The 24752-nt window shown below is 43.6% G+C and overlaps 1 protein-coding gene across 1 annotated transcript in view; it reads left to right on the forward strand.

Moving 5' to 3' along the window:
- The first annotated feature begins 214 nt into the window (after window positions 1-214).
- LOC124034953 overlaps window positions 215-24752 on the forward strand; it is a 60748-nt gene continuing 36210 nt past the window's right edge. The window contains exons 1-13 of the mRNA XM_046348345.1: window positions 215-377; window positions 794-873; window positions 982-1058; window positions 2307-2339; window positions 6554-6576; window positions 6730-6794; window positions 9563-9690; window positions 9774-9935; window positions 10378-11188; window positions 17359-17532; window positions 19753-19895; window positions 21556-21700; window positions 21903-21939. Coding sequence (XP_046204301.1) covers window positions 283-377; window positions 794-873; window positions 982-1058; window positions 2307-2339; window positions 6554-6576; window positions 6730-6794; window positions 9563-9690; window positions 9774-9935; window positions 10378-11188; window positions 17359-17532; window positions 19753-19895; window positions 21556-21700; window positions 21903-21939 — 1973 coding nt within the window. The 5' untranslated portion in view covers window positions 215-282. The remainder of the gene's footprint in view (window positions 378-793; window positions 874-981; window positions 1059-2306; window positions 2340-6553; window positions 6577-6729; window positions 6795-9562; window positions 9691-9773; window positions 9936-10377; window positions 11189-17358; window positions 17533-19752; window positions 19896-21555; window positions 21701-21902; window positions 21940-24752) is intronic.

Raw genomic sequence — 24752 nt, forward strand, 5'->3', positions numbered from 1 at the left:
TGCCATGGGAAAACAAGGGGTACTGTTGTAGCCTACTCAGTCTGCTACGCCCTCTTGTGGCAGAAAAAAAAGTATTTCCACTTTTCTCCAATTTGGCAAGGAACGCCCACCAGGAACGCCCACCAGGAACGCCCACCAGGAACAGCCTAGAGAGAGTCTGCAGTCACACATTTTCTCTTTTCGCGCGCTAATCTCATCCGTTACTAATCCAAACTAGTAACGTCGACGTGGCCCGCTAGCTAGATGTAAATATTGACTAATTGGAAATTTATCACACATGTTATGGAGACAAGTTGCTTCTCTGATGTCGACAATGACTCGGCGTCAATTGTTGGTGATTCTGAAGGAGAAGAAGAAACAAATCTTTACCTGGACAGGTTTGGACACATTTAGCTTGCTAACGTTGGTTGGATAACTTCTAGCAAACCCCAGTTCTCGCTACTTACCACAGCCACAAAGTCAAACTTGGAAACATAAAAATAAAAACATTGCGTAAGGTTAGCAGTATGGTTAATGTTAGGGTTAGGTTTGAAGTCAGACTTTTAGAAAATAAATAGGCGGGATTTAGCCATAAATACGCTTTTGTGGCTGTGTTAACTAGTGACGACCCAGTTCTCCAGCCGATTTCACACTTTTCGTGGATGAAATAGCTGGCTAAAGTATTGTTATGAAACGTTTTCTCTTGTGCCAAAATGAAACCCTGTCCGACTGCTAGGTCGGCTATGGCTGGTTAGCAGTTAGCCACTATTTAGCTAGCTAACATGAATTACTTTCTTCCTGTTGTTTTTTACAGATTGATGCTTGCAGATTTGCTAGACTCGCCCTACTCATATCATTTGTCCACACCACACACCATCAATGGCTGCACAGACGGTAAGTTGGCCCTTCCATCAAGGCCTCGGACTGCCATATCTTTGACACTGCTCACCGTTTCCGTTGTAATATAATCGTTTCTAATGTGATACCATGTCTGTCCGCTAGGGTTTTCTCCTCAGATAGCGATGTTGACTTGTAGACGTTTGGATGGCTTGGACCAAGTGCGTCTCACACCTGAAAAGGTAGCTTGTGCAACAGTAGCTCTCAAAAACCTTTTTTACGCCTCCGGTTGGGTTTTCAGAGGAGACATTTGCCCACGGTTGGCTCCATGTGAACTACAATTCCCGGTGCTGTATTTTTAATATTTAGAAATGTCAATCATCACATTCAAACATGTTTTTAAAACATATGGTGATATGCCCCTCTTTCATATCAGCGAGAAATAATCTTTCAAATAGAAAATATACACTTACTGTGGCAGTTTTTTACAGTACCACAAGCTGTGTGTGCCTCCAGTTGACAAACTACACTTTCTCCCCAGATAGCTTACACACGGAGTAAGCTAGATAGCTAATTAGCACATATATCTGTCTGCTGTAAAAAAGCGATATAACATGGAGAGAATCCTAACCCTGTATAAAAATGTGTAGTAATTTGAACCTTTTGTTTTTTTTTAAAATAATTTTCTCGCTGATATAAAAGATACATTCATTATGCCCCCCCCCCCAAAAAAAAATCGTAGCGCAAGCGATGCGTTTTAACGTTCAGAACGAGCGTCTGGGATCTTAACAAAACTCCTCTGAGTCCAGGCTGTATCATAACCGGCAGTGATTGGGAGTCCCATAGGACGGCGCACAATTGTCCCAGAGTCGTTCGGGTGTGGCCGGTGTAGGCCATCATGATAAACAAGAATTTGTTCTTAACTGAGTTGCCTTGTCTCTATGGGGGTGCCACCGGGTTCAATTCTCTGTATATATTAATGATGTCGCTCTTGCTGCTGGTGATTCTCTGATCCACCTCTACGCAGACGACACCATTCTGTATACATCTGGCCCTTCTTTGGACACTGTGTTAACCAACCTCCAGACAAGCTTCATTGCCATACAACTCTCCTTCTGTGGCCTCCAACTGCTCTTAAATGCTAGTAAAACTAAGTGCATGCTCTTCAACCGATTGCTGCGGGAACCCTCCCGCCCGACTAGCATCACTACTCTGGACTAGAGGTCGACCGATTAATCGGAATGGCCGATTTCAAGTTTTCCTAACAACTGGTATTTTTGGGCACCGATTTGTAAAAATATTTTGTAATATATAGCTTTATTTAACTAGGCAAGTCAGTTAAGAACACATTCTTATTTTCAATGACGGCCTAGGAACAGTGGGTTAACTGCCTTGTTCACTATGTCAGCTCGGGGGATCCAATCTTGCATCCTTACAGTTAACTAGTCCAACACTCTAACCACCTGCCTTTCATTGCACTCCACGAGGAGCCTTCCTGTTACGCGAATGCAGCAGAAGCCAAGGTAAGTTGCTAGCTAGCATTTAACTTATCTTATAAAAAACAATCAATCAATCATAATCACTAGTTATAACTACACATGGTTGATGATATTACTAGTTTATCTAGTGTGTCCTGCGTTGCATATAATCGATGCAACGCTGGGGGATGATTTAATAAAAGCGCATTTGTGAAAAAAGCACAATTGTTGGACGACTGTACCTAACCATAAACACCAATGCCTTTCTTAAAATCAATACATAGAAGTATATATTTTTAAACCTGCATATTTAGCTCAAATAAATCCAGATTATCAGGCAATATTAACCAGGTGAAATTGTGTCACTTCTCTTGCGTTCATTGCACGCAGAGTCAGGGTATATGCAACAGTTTGGGCAGCCTGGCTCATTGCGAACTAATTTGCCAGAATTTTACATAATTATGTCATAACATTGAAGGTTGTGCAATGTAACAAGAATATTTAGACTTCGGGATGCCACCCGTTAGATACAATACCGAATGGTTCCATATTTTATTGAAATAATAAACATTTTGTTTTCGAAATGATAGTTTCCGCATTTGACGATATTAATGACCAAAGGCTCGTATTTCTGTGTGTTATTATGTTATAATTAAGTCTATGATTTGATAGAGCAGTCTGACTGAGCGATGGTAGGCAGCAGCAGGCTCGTAAGCATTCATTCAAACAGCACTTTCGTGTGTTTTGCCAGAAGCTCTTTGCAAGCACAGTGCTGTTTATGACTTCAAGCCTATCAGCCTAATGGCTGGTGTAACCGATGTGAAATGGCTGGCTAGTTAGTGGGATGCGCGCTAATAGCGTTTCAAACGTCACTTGCTCTGAGACTTGAAGTAGTTATTCCCCTTGCTCTGCAAGGGCTGCGGCTTTTGTGGAGCGATGGGTAACGCTACTTCGAGTGTGGCTGTTGTCGATGTGTTCCTGGTTCGAGCCCAGGTAGGGGCGAGGAGAGGGACGGAAGCTATACTGTTACACTGGCAATACTATAGTGCCTATAAGAACATCCAAAAGTCAAAGGTATATGAAATACCAATGGTATAGAGAGAAATAGTCCTATAAATACTATATTAACTACAACCTAAAACCTCTTACCTTGGAATATTGAAGTCTCATGTTAAAAGGAACCACCAACTTTCATATGTTCTCATGTTCTGAGCAAGGAACTCAAACGTTAGCTTTCTTACATGGCACATATTGCACTTTTACTTCTCCAACACTTTGTTTTTGCATTATTTAAACCAAATTGAACATGTTTCATTATTTATTTGAGGCTAAATAGATTTTTATTGATGTATTATATTAAGTGAAAATAAGTGTTCATTCAGTATTGTTGTAAGTGTCATTATTACAAACAAAAAAAAGTCTGATTAATCTGTATCGGCTTTTTTGGGTCCTCCAATAATCGGTATCAGCGTTGAAAAATCATAATCGGTCGACATCTACTCTGGACGGTTCTGACCTAGAATATGTGGACAACTACAAATACCTAGGTGTCTGGTTAGACTGTAAACTCTCCTTCCAGACTTACATTAAGCATCTCCAATCCAAAATGAAATCTAGAATTGGCTTCCTATTTCGCAGCAAAGCATCCTTCACTCATGCTGCCAAACATACCCTCGTAAAACTGACTATCCTACCGATCCTTGATTTCGGCAATGTAATTTACAAAATAGCCTCCAACACTCTACTCAGCAAACTGGATGTAGTCTATCACAGTGCCATCCGTTTTGTCACCAAAGCCCCATATACTACCCACAACTGCGACCTGTATGCCCTCGTTGGCTGGCCCTCACGTCATATTCGTTGCCAAACCCACTGGCTCCAGGTCATCCCTCCTTATCTCAGCACACTGGTCACCATAGCAACACCCACCCGTAGCACGTGCTCCAGCAGGTATATTTCACTGGTCACCATAGCAACACCCACCCGTAGCACATGCTCCAGCAGGTATATTTCACTGGTCACCATAGCAACACCCACAGTTGCACGTGCTCCAGCAGGTATATTTCACTGGTCACCATAGCAACACCCACCCGTAGCACGTGCTCCAGCAGGTATATTTCACTGGTCATCCCCAAAGCCAACACTTGCTTTGGCCACCTTTCCTTCCATTTCTCTGCTGCCAATGACGGGAACAAATTGCAAAAATCACTGAAGCTGGAGTCTAAAATCTCCCTCTCAAACTTTAAGCATCAGCTGTCAGAGCAGCTTACCGATCACTGTACCTGTACATAGCCAATCTGTAAATAGCCCACCCAACTACCTCATCTCCATATTGTTATTTATCCTCTTGCTCTTTTTCACCCCAGTATCTCTACTTGCACATCTACCACTCCAGTGTTAATGCTAAATTGTAATTATTTTGCCTCTATGGCCTATTTATTGCCTTACCTCCCAACTCTTCTACATTTGCACACACTGTACATAGATTTTTCTATTGTGTTTTTCACTGTACATCTGTTTGTGTGTAACTGTGTTGTTGTTCTTGTCCCACTGCTTTGCTTTATCTTGGCCAGGTCGCAGTTGTAAATGAGAACTTGTTCTCAACTGGCCTAACTACCTGGTTAAATAAAGGTGAAATAATTCAAATAAAAAATTAAATAAAGGTGAAAAAAAAAAGTTATGAACTTCACAGGGTGGTGAAAGTGCAAGGTGATGAACTTGATACGCCTTTCCAATTAAAATCGAGGGTCTTATTCTGGTGACATGATCATCGATGCTTGGCTGCCAATTGATAAATAAAAATAATCTGGCTCTTTTCTCCATGATAATCTCATCATGTAGACTATACCCACACAGTATCTCATCATGTAGGCTATACCCACACAGTATCTCATCATGTAGGCTATACACACACAGTATCTCATCATGTAGGCTATACCCACACAGTATCTGAGCTGTAGGCCATACCCACACAGTATCTCATCATGTAGGCTATACCCACACAGTATCTCATCATGTAGGCTATACCCACACAGTATCTGAGCTGTTGGCTATACCCACACAGTATCTGAGCTGTAGGCTATACCCACACAGTATCTGAGCTGTAGGCTATACCCACACAGTATCTGAGCTGTAGGCTATACCCACACAGTATCTCATCATGTAGGCTATACACACACAGTATCTCATCATGTAGGCTATACCCACACAGTATCTGAGCTGTAGGCTATACCCACACAGTATCTCATCATGTAGGCTATACCCACACAGTATCTCATCATGTAGGCTATACCCACACAGTATCTCATCATGTAGGCTATACCCACACAGTATCTCATCATGTAGGCTATACCCACACAGTATCTCATCATGTAGGCTATACCCACACAGTATCTCATCATGTAGGCTATACCCACACAGTATCTCATCATGTAGGCTATACCCACACAGTATCTGAGCTGTAGGCTATACCCACACAGTATCTCATCATGTAGGCTATACACACACAGTATCTCATCATGTAGGCTATACCCACACAGTATCTCATCATGTAGGCTATACACACACAGTATCTCATCATGTAGGCTATACCCACACAGTATCTCATCATGTAGGCTATACACACACAGTATCTCATCATGTAGGCTATACACACACAGTATCTCATCATGTAGGCTATACCCACACAGTATCTCATCATGTAGGCTATACACACACAGTATCTCATCATGTAGGCTATACACACACAGTATCTCATCATGTAGGCTATACACACACAGTATCTCATCATGTAGGCTATACACACACAGTATCTCATCATGTAGGCTATACCCGCACAGTATCTGAGCTGTTGGCTAGAGCGCAAGTGCCAATACCAGAGTGGGCACATTCGCTATATAACTCGCATTATTTTGGTAATAAAAATCATTAGTAGAGTGGTAAATGTGATGGGAACCCATGTAACGTGTATTTTTTATTCGGTACATGGGAATTTAACAATACTTCATAATGCACACACTTTTATCCGCAACAAGTCAATTTGTTGGAAACATCTCTGGGGGGAAAATGTGCATATTTCATTTTTGCGGATTCTAGAATATTCGCATGAGAGTCTGTCACCAATTGGATGGGAACCTAGGGAGCAATTGGGTTAGTGTAGCAGTAGTGGGTTTACACAAAATGAAGTCCTAGCTTACATGTTCTTTTGTCTGATTATTTGTCGGATTCCAATGCGTTTTGAAAATGTTTTCCTTCTGCAGATCCAATCCCCATTTTTGTCAAGGTGTGTATAATCCATTTAGCTACATCATATTCAGTTTTAGTTATCAGTGCACGTTTATGGTTAACTGTGTAACGTTACAATTATCTAATGAGTAAATACCATTCTACTTACTTCCTTGTTGATTACTTACTAATTTCCTCTCTTCAACGCTAGGAGTTCTGGGAATCCAGATGACGAGAAGGGAATGGACGGTGTTATCGCTCAAGGACATGATGGAGGTGTGTGTGTGTGTGAAAGAGAGTGAGTGTTCAAGGCTGCAGCGCTAGCAGGCATTTGCACAGATTACACTCTGAATGTGTGCCTGCCCTGTCTAGTCCTACTGAAGACTTTTCATTTATGGTAGTTTATCACCAGTTGTAGAATGAAGCAACTGCTTTTGGTGGCACTTACAGTATCAATCAATCAATCAAATGTATTTATAAAGCCCTTCTTACATCAGCTGATGTCACAAAGTTCTGTACAGAAACCCAGCCTAAAACCCCAAACAGCAAGCAATTTTCAAATGTTTTTACTCATTCAAGGTTTTTTACTATTTTCTACATTGTAGAATAATAGTGAAGACATCACAACTATGAAATAACAAATATGGAATCATGTAGTAACCAGAAAAGTGTTAAACAAATCAAAATTATATGTTATATTTGAGATTCTTCAAAGTAGCCACCTTTTGCCTTGATGACAGCTTTGCACACCTTGAAAAACCCTGGAATGAGTAGGTGTGTCCAAAACGTTTGACTGGTACTGTAACCCAATGCCTGCATCCCAAATGTGACCTTATTCCCTATGTAGTACACTCACTTTAACAAAGGGCCTATAGGGCTCAGTGTGCACTATATATATAGGAAATAGGAATCCATTTGGGATGCAAGCCAATGCAACTTGTCGTGTAGAAGCTCCTGTACACATGCAAGCCAAGGAACAATATAGCTACTATAACTATTATCACTCCTAATGTCTCTAGGATATTATGTTGCTCAATATTTATTTTGGATTATCATTCTCTGATAGCATAACGGGTAACTAATATAATTTCTCTTCACCGTCATTGCTCGTCTGACACTTTCCAGAGACTCAATCAAAATGGTGTATTTGCTTCCTCCTGGTGGTGCTACTTGGTAAATCAGTATGTGCAAACTACACTGAACAAAAATATAAACGCTATGAAGTGTTGGTACTATGCTTCATAAGATGAAATAAAATATTCCTGAAATGTTCAATACGCACGAAAAGGTTATTTATAAAAATAACAAAAAATCTCCTTTGCCAAGATAATCCATCCACCTGACAGATTTGGCTTATCAAGAAACTGATTAAACAGCATGATCATTACACAGGTGCACCTTGTGCTGTGGACAATAAAAGGCCATTCGAAAATGTGCCGTTTTGTCACGGAACACAATGCCACAGATGTCTCAAGTTGTGAGGGAATGTGCAATTGGCATGCTGACTGCAGGAATGTCCACTAGAGCTGTTGCCAGATAATTGAATGTTCATTTCTCTACCGTAATCTGCATTCTACGTTGTTTTAGAGAATTTGGCAGTGCGTCCAACCGGCCTCACAACCGCAGACCACTTGTATGGCATCGTGTGGGCGAGCGGTTTGCTGATGTCAACGTGAACACAGTGCCCCATGGTGGCGGTGGGGTTATGGTATGGGCTACGTACAACGAACGCAATTGCATTTTATATATGGCAATTTGAATGCAGAGAGATACAGTGACGAGACCCTGAGGCCTATTCGCCGCCAACACCTCATGTTTCAGCATGATAATGCACGGCCCCATGTCGCAAGGATCTGTACACAATTCCTGGAAGCTGAAAATGTCCCAGTTCTCCCATGGCCTGCACACTCACTAGACATGTCACCCATTGTGCATGTTTGGAATGCTCTGGATCAACCGGTACAACAGCGTGTTACAGTTTTTGACAATATCCAGCAACATCACACAGCTATTATAGAGGAGTGGGTCAACATTTCACAGGCCACAATCAACAGCCTGATCATCTCTATGCGAAGGAGATGTGTCACACTGCATGAGGTGGTCACACTAGATACTAACTGGTTTTCTGATCCACGCCTCTTGCCTTTTTTAAGGTATTGATATACTTCATGGTAATGACTAAAATATTCCACCCTGAAACCATATAATTGTATGAAATTTATTAGAATCATCAATTTATAATCTGATGATGTGTGTAGTTTTAGTCAGAATTAGAACAAGGACATTTTAGCATGTAAGCAGGGTGCAAGTGTGAAACAAACGATAAGAGGAGACATCGACAGACGAGTTGTAATACTGTGTTCCTTACAGGACATTCTGTCTCCACCCGTGGAGGGGAGAAACTGTTAGGCAGAAAAGGATGAAACATGTTGCAGATTAAACAATGTATCTGTATAGTGGAAAAACACAGACTGTCTGAGCAAGGCGTAGCTTAAGATTTGTGTGTATGTATGTGCGTAGGATATCTACTGTTTGTGTGAAGGTATGTGCGAAAGGAGCCAGTATAAAATGGATGTTTTTGTACAATGGACTAGAACGTTCTCGTGAATAAACTGTACTAACCTTTTGCATGAGCTGAGTCTGTGCCTAATTATTATTATACCCACGGTCTTCCAAACCTCGGTGATTGGTCAAAGCTATTGATTGTCAGTTATTATCATTGGGATTGAAAAATCTCCTGACGGGTATCTGTGACCAACAGATGCATATCTGTATTCCCAGTCATGTGAAATCCATAGATTAGGACCTAATGAATTTATTTAAATTGACTGAGTGTCTAATTTGAACTGTAACTTGTTGCGTGTTGTGTTTTTTATATTTTTGTTCAGTATATAATGACAGAAATATGATCAAAGTCTACTATCATGTATTTCTGCCAGTATAGTATTTTTCCTCTGTATGATGCATCACAGATTAATACTATAAGGCTAACAACACCTATTTAGCTGCATATGTGTTTTTTTTCATTGGTGCTTTTTTTACAGAAGACAGTGAGGGGATGATAGAAGAGGATCCCTCTGAGGGGTCAGTGTCAGAGCGTCCCTCACAGCACGTTGGGAGTGGTACCTCTACCAGACGTTTGAAGAGAGCAGCGACGGTAGCTAAGACACAGGTAGATAACAGTAGTTAAGACCCCTTCACACAGGAAGGGTACACAGTGGACCCTTGGACATAATCCTAAAAAAAATTCCCCAGGGTGGCGGTGGTTGTGACCTCTCACAGAAGGAGATAGGTGCAGAGCCCAAGAGACAGACCAGGCTGACTGACAGTCAGACACAGGGGAGTACACAGACCAGACCAATGGAAGAAATCATACCAACCAGACAGAATGACAACCAGGCACAGGAGAACAAACAGGTAAAGGGAGTGAACATCCTGAACACTTTCCTTTTTGTGTAAAAACACTGTGAGAGTAGATGGAGTGCCAGTCTGTTTGTGATGTCAAAGAGTGACAAGGAGAGGGCGTGACAGCAGACTGGCACTCTGTCTAGTGAAAGGGTGCTTAAAGTCAACAGTAAACAAAGACTTCAATTGCAATTACATTAAATGATTGCTGGTCCCCTGTTTTCAGGCCAGACAGAGCAGGGGTAACAACAGACAGAATCAGGACACCAGTATACAGTTAAAGGGAACACCATAGAGATCCTATTCAATTAGGCTTGAATTCTGTGGGAAACATGCTCAACTCTCTCCACTTCCATAAAAACAGTGGAAGGGTGCTTGAAGTCAACAGTGAACAAACAAAGATTTCAATAGCCATAACATCAAGTAATTGCTGGTCCACTTTTTTCATTGTTAGGAGAACAGACAGACCAGGCAGACTGACAGCCAGAAGCAGGAGACCAGCGCACCAACCAGACAGACCAGGCAGACTGACAGCCAGAAGCAGGAGACCAGCGGACCAACCAGACAGACCAGGCAGACTGACAGCCAGAAGCTGGAGACCAGCGGACCAACCAGGCAGACTGACAGTCAGAAGCAGGAGACCAGCAGACCAACCAGGCAGAATGACAGCCAGAAGCAGGAGACCAGCGGACCAACCAGACAGACCAGGCAGACTGACAGCCAGAAGCAGAAGACCAGCGGACCAACCAGACAGACCAGGCAGACTGACAGTCAGAAGCTGGAGACCAGTGGACCAACCAGGCAGACAGACAGTCAGAAGCTGGAGACCAGCGGACCAACCAGGCAGACTGACAGTCAGAAGCTGGAGACCAGCGGACCAACCAGACAGACCAGGCAGACTGACAGTCAGAAGCAGGAGACCAGCGGACCAACCAGGCAGACAGACAGTCAGAAGCAGGAGACCAGCGGACCAACCAGACAGACCAGGCAGACTGACAGTCAGAAGCAGGAGACCAGCGGACCAACCAGGCAGACTGACAGTCAGAAGCAGGAGACCAGCGGACCAACCAGACAGACCAGGCAGACTGACAGTCAGAAGCAGGAGACCAGCGGACCAACCAGACAGACCAGGCAGACTGACAGCCAGAAGCAGGAGACCAGCGGACCAACCAGACAGACCAGGCAGACTGACAGCCAGAAGCAGGAGACCAGCGGACCAACCAGACAGACCAGGCAGACTGACAGCCAGAAGCAGGAAAATGGAGGTAATAGTTCCACCAGCAACAAGCCAGAACACTGAGAGGTAGGCATAGGATAATATTCACATGTAACCTAGAGAGGAACCAGGCACTCAGGTCCTCCTGGAGGAAGAGAGAGGGAGCGACCAAAGTTATCCCGGACAGGGCCAACCAGGAAGCAAATAACCCCACCCACTTTGCCAAAGCACAGCCCCCACACCACCAAAGGGATATAAACACACTGACTTACCACCCTGAGACAGGGCCAAGTATAGCCCATGAAGATCTCCCCCATCGCACAAGCCTGGGTCGGCGCAAAACTGGACAGGAAGATCACGTCAGTCACTCAACCTACTCATGTTGAGTTTAGCGGGAAAAAAGCTTGACACGACGTGGGGACGGCATGTGAGAGCGCGATGGGGTCAGAGGTAGAGAATCCCAGTTGGGAGAGGGAAGCCAGCCAGGCTGAGACTGTAAGGATGGTTCGTCACTCCAGTGCCTTGCCGTTCACCTTTGCACCGCTGGGCCAGACTACACTCAATCATAGGACTAACTGAAGAGATGAGTCTTCAGTAAAGACTCACATGTTGAGACTGAGTCTGCGTCTTTCACATGGATCAGCAGACCATTCCATAAAAATGTAGCTCTATAGGAGAAAGCCCTGCCTCCAGCTGTTCACTTAGAAATTCTAGGAACAATAAAGAGACCTGCTTCTTGTGACCGTAGCGTATGTGTAGGTAAGTACGGCAGGACCAAATCGGAGAGATGGGTAGGAGCAAGGCCATGTAATGCTTTGTAGGTTAGCAGTAAAACCTTAATCAGCCCTTGCCTTAACAGGAAGCCAGTGTAGGGAGGCTAGCACTGGAGTAATATGATCACATTTTTGGGTTCTAGTCAAGATTCTAGCAGCCGTGTTTAGTTAGCACTAACTGGAGTTTATTTAGTGCTTTATCCAGGGAGCTGGAGAGTAGGGCAATGCAGTAGTTTAATCTAGAAGTCACAAAGCATTGGATTAGCTTTTCGGTATCCTTTTTTGGACCAAGTATTTCAGATATGTTCGTCAAAAGAGAGCTCAGGGTCCAGGGTAGCGCAGAGGTCCTTCACAGTTATATTTTAGATGACTGTACAACCAGGGTGGGAAATGAAAGTTAGTGGATTCAGCCACACCCGTTACTGACAAGTGTATAATATCGAGCACACATACATGCAATCTCCATAGACAAACATTGGCAGTAGAATGGCCTTACTGAAGAGCTCAGTGACTTTCAACGTGGCACTGTCATAGGATGTGTGTTGTTCGCCAAGCAGTGAAATGAACTTGCCCGTTTTTCACAAAATGTAAAATGACGGACCTTATGGGTCCCTGAAGCAAATGTGTTCCTTGTGAGGAGAGGGACCTATGTACCGAATTTTATGACTTTAGGTCAAATAGCGCCACCATTTGACCAATCAGTGTCCTTTTGTAAATGCCTGATCTCTATGGCAAGACGCATCATTTACTCAAGACCTTTCAAAGTTAGCATTTGCAGTCTCTTAATATAGCGCCACCATTTGACCAATCAGTGTCCTTTTGTAAATGCCTGATCTCTATGGCAAGACGCATCATTTACTCAAGTTTTGTCATAATCTGGCTAGTGCTCTCTGAGATAGTGCATGTGACTAAAGTACAAATGGACAGAGACAGATTGTATGAAGAGGATGTAATATGCATGAATGGGATAACAGATTCATGGCTGGATGACTGGATGGCTGGATGACTGGATGGCTGGATGACTGGATGACTGGATGACTGGATGACAGGATGGCTGGATGACTGGATGACTGGATGTATGAATAAGGTGCCTGTTTGGTGATGTTCTTGAGATGAACACTAGGTGGAGTCAGTATAGCAGCAATCAATCCACTTGTTTTCTGGGCCTGACCAGATATACAGTAAGCCTGTCTTCTGGGCCAACCAGATATACAGTAAGCCTGTCTTCTGGGCCAACCAGATATACAGTAAGCCTGTCTTCTGGGCCAACCAGATATACAGTAAGCCTGTCTTCTGGGCCAACCAGATATACAGTAAGCCTGTCTTCTGGGCCAACCAGATATACAGTAAGCCTGTCTTCTGGGCCAACCAGATATACAGTAAGCCTGTCTTCTGGGCCTAACCAGATATACAGTAAGCCTGTCTTCTGGGCCTAACCAGATATACAGTAAGCCTGTCTTCTGGGCCCAACCAGATATACAGTTAGCCTGTCTTCTGGGCCAACCAGATATACAGTAAGCCTGTCTTCTGGGCCTAACCAGATATACAGTAAGCCTGTCTTCTGGGCCTAACCAGATATACAGTAAGCCTGTCTTCTGGGCCAACCAGATATACAGTAAGCCTGTCTTCTGGGCCTAACCAGATATACAGTAAGCCTGTCTTCTGGGCCTAACCAGATATACAGTAAGCCTGTCTTCTGGGCCTAACCAGATATACAGTAAGCCTGTCTTCTGGGCCTAACCAGATATACAGTAAGCCTGTCTTCTGGGCCAACCAGATATACAGTAAGCCTGTCTTCTGGGCCTAACCAGATATACAGTAAGCCTGTCTTCTGGGCCTAACCAGATATACAGTAAGCCTGTCTTCTGGGCCTAACCAGATATACAGTAAGCCTGTCTTCTGGGCCAACCAGATATACAGTAAGCCTGTCTTCTGGGCCTAACCAGATATACAGTAAGCCTGTCTTCTGGGCCTAACCAGATATACAGTAAGCCTGTCTTCTGGGCCTAACCAGATATACAGTAAGCCTGTCTTCTGGGCCAACCAGATATACAGTAAGCCTGTCTTCTGGGCCTAACCAGATATACAGTAAGCCTGTCTTCTGGGCCAACCAGATATACAGTAAGCCTGTCTTCTGGGCCTAACCAGATATACAGTAAGCCTGTCTTCTGGGCCTAACCAGATATACAGTAAGCCTGTCTTCTGGGCCTAACCAGATATACAGTAAGCCTGTCTTCTGGGCCAACCAGATATACAGTAAGCCTGTCTTCTGGGCCTAACCAGATATACAGTAAGCCTGTCTTCTGGGCCTAACCAGATATACAGTAATAACCAGATACAGTAAGCCTGTCTTCTGGGCCTAACCAGATATACAGTAAGCCTGTCTTCTGGGCCAACCAGATATACAGTAAGCCTGTCTTCTGGGCCTAACCAGATATACAGTAAGCCTGTCTTCTGGGCCTAACCAGATATACAGTAAGCCTGTCTTCTGGGCCTAACCAGATATACAGTAAGCCTGTCTTCTGGGCCAACCAGATATACAGTAAGCCTGTCTTCTGGGCCTAACCAGATATACAGTAAGCCTGTCTTCTGGGCCTAACCAGATATACAGTAAGCCTGTCTTCTGGGCCTAACCAGATATACAGTAAGCCTGTCTTCTGGGCCTAACCAGATATACAGTAAGCCTGTCTTCTGGGCCTAACCAGATATACAGTAAGCCTGTCTTCTGGGCCAACCAGATATACAGTAAGCCTGTCTTCTGGGCCTAACCAGATATACAGTAAGCCTGTCTTCTGGGCCTAACCAGATATACAGTAAGCCTGTCTTCTGGGCCTAACCAGATATACAGTAAGCCTGTCTTCTGGGCCTAACCAGATATACAGTAAGCCTGTCTTCTGGGCCTAACCAGATATACAGTAAGGCTTTTTTGGACTCTTCTGTGATTACCATGGTTCCCAATTGGCACCTTGCCAGGTCAAGGGCCCATAAGGCTCTCGTCAAAAGTCGGGTTCCCAATTGTCAAATAATTTCTGGAATGTCATGGAATTTTAAGATGTTAATTCCCAACTGGGATGTAATAAATTAATTTCTGCAATTTCATGGAAAAAAAGTGAGGGAATTATTTTCTGGGGGGGGGGGGGGGCAAAACACCACACAATGCCACATAACAACAGACACACAGAACACCATGTATTTGATTTGCATAGTCACTTATTTTACAGCCTGACGCCATCGACTATTTGACAGCACTCGGAGCCATTCTACAGTAGCAACCAGCAAACATAATGCCTGGTATTGTTACTCTACATCTGGTGGTATAATTTGTTCAGGTTTACAAAGCTGTGAAATGTAGACAGGCACGTCCCAAATGCCACCCTATTCCCTATATAGTACTCAACTTAACCTTTGACCTGGACGGCCCATAGGAGGCCGGAGGCATAATGAGGGAAAGTGAATGTTGAGGGGAATGTGTGCCACCATTGACTCCAGTGTATGATAAAACATTCCTTGTCGTGCATATGCATCCTACAGCAGTAACATACAATGACCAGTGTTTTCCAGCCCCTAGGCCTGTGTGTTACAAAGACACAGGCATGAACACAAGCCTCCCACTCCCCGTCCAGCTCCCTACTTCAGATCCCATGTTTTAGTACATTCTGTACTGGACCTTATTGAAAAGGTTCTGATTGTTCGGATGGCTGTGCATGGCCGTAAGCAGGGCTATACAACTGACATACAGATGGCAGTGTATACATACATTTACAGGTACATTTAATGTACATGTGTTTCCCCTATCGTTGGATAGGCAGGGCGGGCCCCTGCTGCCGTTGATCTTTGTCCCCAATCTAAAATAGTTGGTTTCAATTGAAATGTTTTGGTTAAAGAGGCCTTGGATGTTGGTTTGGGGGACTTGGCTGTCAGAGTAGCCTCCACAGTAGGGCCCACCTTGATTATGTCAATAGCTGAGTATCTATACTGTAAGGGTTAGAGTGTAGAGTTAGCTGAGTCTATATATACTGTAGAGTTAGGGTAAGCTGAGTCTACCTATACTGTAGAGTTAGGGTTAGCTGAGTCTACCTATACTGTAGAGTTGGGGTTAGCTGAGTCTACCTATACTGTAAGGGTTAGAGTGTAGAGTTAGCTGAGTCTACCTATACTGTAAGGGTTAGAGTGTAGAGTTAGCTGAGTCTATCTATACTGTAGAGTTAGGGTTAGCTGAGTCTACCTATACTGTAGAGTTAGGGTTAGCTGAGTCTACCTATACTGTAGAGTTAGGGTTAGCTGAGTCTACCTATACTGTAGAGTTAGGGTTAGCTGAGTCTACCTATACTGTAGAGTTAGGGTTAGCTGAGTCTACCTATACTGTAAGGGTTAGAGTTAGGGTTAGCTGAGTCTACCTATACTGTAGAGTTAGGGTTAGCTGAGTCTACCTATACTGTAAGGGTTAGAGTTAGGGTTAGCTGAGTCTACCTATACTGTAGAGTTAGGATTAGCTGAGTCTACCTATACTGTAAGGGTTAGAGTGTAGAGTTAGCTGAGTCTATCTATACTGTAGAGTTAGGGTTAGCTGAGTCTACCTATACTGTAGAGTTAGGGTTAGCTGAGTCTACCTATACTGTAGAGTTGGGGTTAGCTGAGTCTACCTATACTGTAGAGTTGGAGTTAGCTGGGTCTATCTATACTGTAAGGGTTAGAGTTAGGACTAGCTGAGTCTACCTATACTGTAAGGGTTAGAGTTAGGATTAGCTGAGTCTACCTATACTGTAGAGTTGGGGTTAGCTGAGTCTACCTATACTGTAAGGGTTAGAGTGTAGAGTTAGCTGAGTCTACCTATCTGTAAGGGTTAGAGTTAGCTGAGTCTACCTATACTGTAAGGGTTAGAGTGTAGAGTTAGCTGAGTCTACCTATCTGTAAGGGTTAGAGTTAGCTGAGTCTACCCATACTGTAAGGGTTAAGAGTGTAGATTTAGCTGAGTCTACCTATACTGTAAGGGTTAGAGTTAGGGTTAGCTGAATCTTCCTATACTGTAGAGTTAGGGTTAGCTGAGTCTACCCATACTGTAAGGGTTAAGAGTGTAGAGTTAGCTGAGTCTATCTACACTGAAAGGGTTAGAGTTAGTTAGGGTTAGCTGAGTCTACCTATACTGTAAGGGTTACGGTTAGCCCCTCTAGTAATTTCATAGGATCTCTATGATCTACCTATTCTTAAGGGAGACATTTAACGTGATGTATAAGCTTTTCTTCAACAATTACAACGAGTTGACTATTTATGTATTGCTCAGTGTACTAAACTAGTTAAATAATCACCTCCTTTGTAACGCACATCGTTGAAGAGAAGTTTCAAATTAAATCATGCTGCCAGATTACAGTAAGCCTGATGTTTATGGTAAATGTTGCACTGAACACAATGTTTTTTCACCGCGTCGCCCTTCCTATGTTCTCCTCAGGTGTGAACCACGGTCAATCCCATAGCAGGCGGTGCATCACCCGTCTGAATGCCCTCCACCGGAGGAACCGTTATGGGGAGACTCTACTCCACATTGCAGCCATGCAAGGAGACACCCAGTGGATCAGAGGCATGCTGTCGCTGGGCCCCGACATCAACATGGCCGACAACGCAGGTAAGACATTAGAGGAGGTTGGTGGGCAGCAATCTGTCATTTCAGTTAGTTTCAAATAACTTTATAGATACTCACACACAGGGCCTAAAATTAACAACCTCCACCTGCCAAATGCGGTTAGATTCTGGCATTGGCGGGTAAAATTTGTGATTGAAAATAGTCAAGTATGATCACATTTATAGTAAAATAAATGCTGCAGAAGCTGCTTTCATAGCTGGTAAGTTGTTACTGTAATTTAATTATACCAATGTGTTTTCATTAATTGAATTCCCTTTTTATGAGAATTTGTAAGATTCTTGGTTGCATAAAATAGACGGAGACCAGTCTTATCAATAATAGGTAACAGAATTTATTCTCTGAGGCGCTGCCACGTTACCACTAGCAACAGTTAATATACAATAACATGACGTCATTTCATTGCTTAACAGAATCCCCTCTCGACCGGGACAAAGGGAACTTTAAAAGTTCATTCTGACCCATTACATTACATTTACATTTAAGTCATTTAGCAGACGCTCTTATCCAGAGCGACTTACAAATTGGTGCATTCACCTTATGACATCCAGTGGAACAGTCACTTTACAATAGTGCATACACAGGACACACAACACAACTGAGTTAACTTTTGACCCCTCAACATTATCGATCACCACTTAGCTGACAGTTCTAATTAACAGAAAACCTAGGAATGCACTCACTGTTTTATCTAAAACACCACAGAGCTCAGTTTCGTCAGTTCAACCATAGGTTAACTACCTTATCTGTTTACTTAATCCACAACACATTTCTTTCTTCCTTGTTGGAATGGTGTTCATTAACTTTAATTACTCCTTGTCCGTGTCACACAATCCCTTCTTATGAACTCATATTGTTAATCAGATATAATAAAGAAGCGCTGCTTACAGGCATAAAAGTTGGTCTAATTCACTTGAAACGAACGTCTACTGAAGTGAGATGTTGTTCTTGTGTTTCTTGGCTATTTACCTTGTTTTGTTCACAAGCTATGTTGTTTTTCACTGTTTTGAGTTTTAACTGCTAGGGAAGAGAAGACAACGCTGCTACTTGTCAGACTTTATCTCACAGGCACAAACATGAATCGAGAGTCGCGTTACCAAGGTAACCTGCCGCCCTTAAAGGGACAGGTGAACATTTGTGTCTCATCTGTGATATTTTGGTTAAAAGACTCGGATCACAAAAAAATGAAATTAAGTTAAACAATATACCACATTACTTCTTACAGGTAATACATGTATTGTGTTAGAAATATTACAAAGCATGCATATCCAATTGTTTTTGTGTTTTGTTGGTATAAATTTAGCAGAAGAAGGAAAAAAAATAGGCTGGTCGTAAAAAATCTGAGTGTCTGGTAGATTTTAAAATCTACCTGCCACAGTGGCTGGTGGACCAAAACATTAATTTAGGCCCTGCTCACAAAGTACGCAGGTAAGACACTGGGCTGGAGGAGGTACATTTAGGGACACTGGACTGGAGGAGGTACATTTAGGGACACTGGACTAGAGGAGGTACATTTAGGGACACTGGACTAGAGGAGGTACATTTAGGGACACTGGACTAGAGGAGGTACATTTAGGGACACTGGACTGGAGGAGGTACATTTAGGGACACTGGGCTGGAGGAGGTACATTTAGGGACACTGGACTAGAGGAGGTACATTTAGGGACACTGGACTAGAGGCGGTACATTTAGGGACACTGGACTGGAGGAGGTACATTTAGGGACACTGGACTGGAGGAGGTATATTTAGGGACACTGGACTAGAGGCGGTACATTTAGGGACACTGGACTGGAGGAGGTACATTTAGGGACACTGGACTGGAGGAGGTACATTTAGGGACACTGGACTGGAGGAGGTACATTTAGGGACACTGGATTAGAGGCGGTACATTTAGGGACACTGGACTGGAGGAGGTACATTTAGGGACACTGGACTGGAGGAGGTACATTTAGGGACACTGGACTAGAGGCGGTACATTTAGGGACACTGGACTGGAGGAGGTACATTTAGGGACACTGGACTGGAGGAGGTACATTTAGGGACACTGGACTGGAGGAGGTACATTTAGGGACACTGTTTCCTCTTTATTTCCTGTGTATAGTGATGCAGGAATAAATTCACTTGTCCTAAACAGACTTGAATAAAACAAATAGAGCATCTCTCTATGCTGTGACCATCAGTTGTTGCTATATTGTTTCTCACAGGTTGGACTCCTCTTCACGAGGCAGTGTCCCACGGTCAATATGAGATCAGTAAGCACCTGATCCAGGCAGGAGCTCTGGTCAACTGTACTGGAGAAAATGGAACCACACCTCTACTTGATGCTGTAGTGCAGGGACACCTGCAGGTACATATATCATACTTTGGTCTTCGTCTTCTTGGCACTGATGCCCTAGGCGTGCTTGTGTGTTTGTGCTGCATACACGGTGGGAAGAAAAAGTATGTGAACCCTTTGGAATTACCTAGATTTCTGCATAAATTGGTCATAAAATTTGATCTCATCATCTAAGTCACAATAGACAAACACAGTTTGCTTAAACTAATAACACACAATTATAATTATTCATGTCTTTATTGAACACACCGTGTAAACATTCACAGTGCAGGGTGGGAAAAGTATGTGAATCCTTGGATTTAATAACTGGTTGACCCTCCTTTGGCAGCAATAACCTCAACCAAACGTTTTCTGTAATTGCGGATCAGACCTGCACAACGGTCAGGAGGAATTTGGTCCATTCTTTTTTACAAAACTGTTTCTGTTCAGCAATATTCTTGGGATGTCTGGTGTGAACTGCTCTCTTGAGGTCATGCCACAGCATCTCAATCGGGTTGAGGTCAGGACTCTGACTGGGCGTATTTTCTTCTGTTGAAGCTATTCTGTTGTTGATTACTTCTGTGTTTTGGGTCGTTGTCCTGTTGCATCACGCATTCTGTTGAGCTTCAATTGGTGGACAGATAGCCTAACATTCTCCTGTAAAATGTCTTGGTAAACTTGGGAATTCATTTGTCCGTCGATGATAGCAAGCTGTCGAGGCCCTGAGGTGCTCCCTCCACCATACTTTACAGTTGGGATGAGGTTTTGATGTTGGTATGCTGTGCCTTTTTTTCTCCACACATAGTGGTGTTGTGTGTTCCTTCCGAACAACTCAACTGTAGTTTTATCTGTCCACAGAATATTTTGCCAGCAGCGCTGTGGAACATCCAGGTGCACTTTTGCAAACTTCAGATGTGCAGCAATATTTTTTTTGGACAGCAGTGGCTTCTTCCGTGGTGTCCTCCCATGAGCACTATTTTTGTTTATTGTTTTACGTATTGTAGACTCATCAACCGAGATGTTAGCATGTTCCATAGATTTCTGTAAGTCTTCAGCTGACACTCTAGGATTCTTCTTATCCTCATTGAGCATTCTGTGCTGTGCTCTTGCAGTCATCTTTGCAGGACGGTCACTCCTAGGGAGAGTAGCAACAGTGCTGAACTTTCTCCATTTATAGACCGCGGACTGATGAACATCAAGGCTTTTAGAGAGACTTTTGTAACCCCTTTCAGCTTCATGCAAGTCAACAATTCTTAATCAAAGGTCTTCTGAGATCTATTTTGTTTGAGGCATGGTTCACATCAGGCAATGCTTCTTGTGAATAGCAAACTCACATTTTGTGAGTGTTTTTTATAGGGCAAGGCAGCTCTAACCAACATCTCCAATCTCATCTCATTGAGCTGACTCCTGACTTCAATTAGCTTTTGGAGAAGTCATTAGCCTAGGGGGTTCACATACTTTTTCCAACCTACACTGTGAATGTTTAAATGATGTATTCCATATAGACAAGAGAAATGCAATAATTTGTGTGTTATTAGTTTAAGCACACTATGTTTGTCTATTGTTGTGACTTAGATGAAGATCAGAAAAAATGTTTTGACCAATTTATGCAGAAATCCAGGTAGTTCCAAAGGGTTTACATACTTTTTCTTCCCACTGTAAGATAATATTTGTTTTGCTTTGTGTGTCCCAGATAGCAGAGTTGCTGTTGAAGCACGGGGCAGACCCTCTACTGAAGAACAATGATGGACAGACAGCCTATAGCAACACCACAGAACCCTCTCTGATTAAACTCTTGGAGAAAAACATCCCCAAGAACAAGAGAAAGGCACTAGCAGGTCTGGACCTTTCCATAACCAAGGGTGTCTCTGTCTTTATCCCAAATGGCACCCTATTCCCTATATAGTGCACTACTTTAGACCAGAGCCCTATTCCCTATATAGTGCACTACTGTTGACCAGGTCCCTATTCCCTATATAGTACACTACTTTTGACCAGGTCCCAAATTAACATGTTGTTCTCTATGTGTGTCTCTTGTAGGAAGAAGCGTTGAGAGGTCAGGAGCAGGAGAACCCATGTAAGTTGGTAGTGGGGGGGGGGGGGAAGGTGTCTGAGGTTTTACATAACTAGAAAGTCAAATTGTCATAGGCACATTTCATATCACTTAGGCTATATACGTGGCTCAGTTGGTAGAGCTTGGCGCTTGAAATGCCAGTGTTGTAAGGTTCCATTCTTGCTGTGGCCACAACACAAAATGTGTATGCATGCATGACTTAAGTTGCATCAGCTAAATGGCCTATTTTTATATGTTTTACACAACAAACCTGAAGTACATTGTTAAATGATTGATAAACATTTGTAGTGATTTATTTCACACTCCCAACACACACAACAAACTAAGTCAACACAATGTCATATACTGTAAGAGCCCGAGCTATTGTAAATACTCTAGGTCTAAATAGGTCTGGGACAGGACTCTTCAACCCTGTTCCCGGAGAGCTACCCTCCTGTAGGTTTTCTCTCCAACCCTGTTCCTGGAGAGCTACCCTCCTGTAAGGTTTTCTCTCCAACCCTGTTTCTGGAGAGCTACCCTCCTGTAGGTTTTCTCTCCAAACCTGTTCCTGGAGAGCTACCCTCCTGTAGGTTTTTGCTCCAACCCTGTTCCTGGAGAGCTACCCTCCTGTAAGGTTTTCGCTCCAACCCTGTTCCTGGAGATCTACACTCCTGTAGGTTTTTGCTCCAACCCTGTTCCTGGAGAGCTACCCTCCTGTAATGTTTTCGCTCCAACCCTGTTCCTGGAGATCCACCCTCCTGTAGGTTTTTGCTCCAACCCCAGTTATAACTAATCTGATTCAGTTTATTAATTCAAATAACATTTTATTTGTCACATGCACAGAATACCGTGAAATGCTTACTTACAAGTCCTTAAATAACAATGCAGTTCAAGGAACAGAGTTAAGAAAATATTTACTAAATAAACTAAAGTAAAAAATGTAATAAAAAGTAACACAATAAAATAACAATAACGAGGCTATATACAGGGGGTACCGGTACCGAGTCAATGTGTGGGGGTACAGGTTAGTCGTGGTAATTTGTACATGCACTGTAGGTAGGGGTAAAGTGACTATGCATAGATAATAAACAGTGAGTAGCATCAGTGTAAAAACAAATGGGGGGGGGGTATGTCGATGTAAATAGTCTAGGTGGCCATTTGATTAACTGTTCAGCAGTCTTATGGCTTGGGAGTAGAAGCTGTTAAGGAGCCTTTTGGATCTAGACTTGGCGCTCTGGTACCGCTTGCCGTGCGGTAGCAGAGAGAACCGTCTTATGACTTGGGTGACTGGAGTCTTTGACAATTCTTTGGGCCTTTCTCTGACACCGCCTGGTATAGAGGTCCTGGATGGCAGGAAGCTTGGCCCCAGTAGCGTACTGGGCCGTACGCACTACCCTCTGTTGCGCCTTATGGTCAGATGCTGGGCAGATGCCGTACCAGGCAGGGATGGAATGCAACCGGTCAGGATGCTCTCGATGGTGCAGCTGTAGAACATTTTGAGGACCTGGGGATCCATACCAAATCTTCTCAGTCTCCTGAGGGGGAAAATATGTTGTTGTGCCCTCTTCACAACTGTCTTGGTGTGTTTGGAACATGATAGTTTGTTGGTAATGTGGACACCAAGGAACGTGAAACTCTCGACCCGCTCAACTACAGCCCCGTCAATGTGAATTGGGGTGTTCGGCCCTCATTTTCTCATAGTCCACGATCAGCTCCTTTGTCTTGCTCACGTTGAGGGAAGGGTTGTTGTACTGGCACCACACTGCCAGGTCTCACCTCCTCCCTATAGGCTGTTTCATCATTGTCCGTGATCAGCCCTACCACCATTGTGTCGTCAGTAAACTTAATGATGGTGTTGGAATCTTGCTTGGCCATGCAGTTGTGGGTGAACAGGGGCCCCTGTGTTGAGGATCAGCCTGGCAGATGTGTTGTTGCCTACCCTTACCACCTGGGGGCAGCCCGTCAGAGTCAATGAACAGCATTCTCACATAGGTGTTCCTTTTGTCAAGGTGAGAAAGGGCAGTGTGGAGGGCGATTGAGATTGGGTCATCTGTGGATTTCTTAGGGCGGTATGCGAATTGGAGTGGTTCTAGGGTTTCTGGGATGAGGGTGTTGATGTGAGCCATGAACAGTCTTTCAAAGCACTTCATGGCTACCGACGTGGGTGCTATGGGGTGGTAGTCATTTAAGCAGTTTAGCTTCATTTTCTTGGGCACAGGGACTATGGTGGTCTGCTTGAAACGTGGGTATTACAGACACGGTCAGGGAGAGTTTGAAATTGTCAGTGAAGACACTTGCCAGCTGGTCAGCGCATGCTCTGAGTACACGTCCTGGTACACGTCCCGCAGCCTTGAGAATGTTGACCTGTTTAAAGGACTTGATCACATTGGCTACGGAGAGCGTGATCACATAGTCGTCCAGAACAGCTGGTGCTCTCATGCATGCTTCCGTGTTGCTTGCCTCGAAGCGAGCATAAAAGGCATTTCGCTCGTCTGGTAGGCTCATGTCACTGGGTAGCTCGCGACTGGGTTTCCTTTTGTAGTCCGTAATAGTTTGCAAGCCCTGCCACATTCAACGAGCGTCAGAGCGGTGTAGTAAGATTCAATCTTAGTCCTGTATTGATGCTTTGCCTGTTTGATTGTTCATCTGAGGGCATAGCGGAATTTCATATTAGCGTCCGGATTAATGTCCTGTTCCTTGAATGCGGCAGCTCTAGCCTTTAGATTGGTGCAGATGTTGCCTGTAATCCAAGGCTTCTGGTTGAGATATGTACGTACAGTCACTGTGGGGACGATTTTTTCGATGCACTTATTGATGAAGCCGGTGACTAAGGTGGT

Source organism: Oncorhynchus gorbuscha, linkage group LG05 (genome assembly GCF_021184085.1).
Source record: "Oncorhynchus gorbuscha isolate QuinsamMale2020 ecotype Even-year linkage group LG05, OgorEven_v1.0, whole genome shotgun sequence".
NCBI classification, from domain to species: Eukaryota; Metazoa; Chordata; class Actinopteri; order Salmoniformes; family Salmonidae; genus Oncorhynchus; species Oncorhynchus gorbuscha.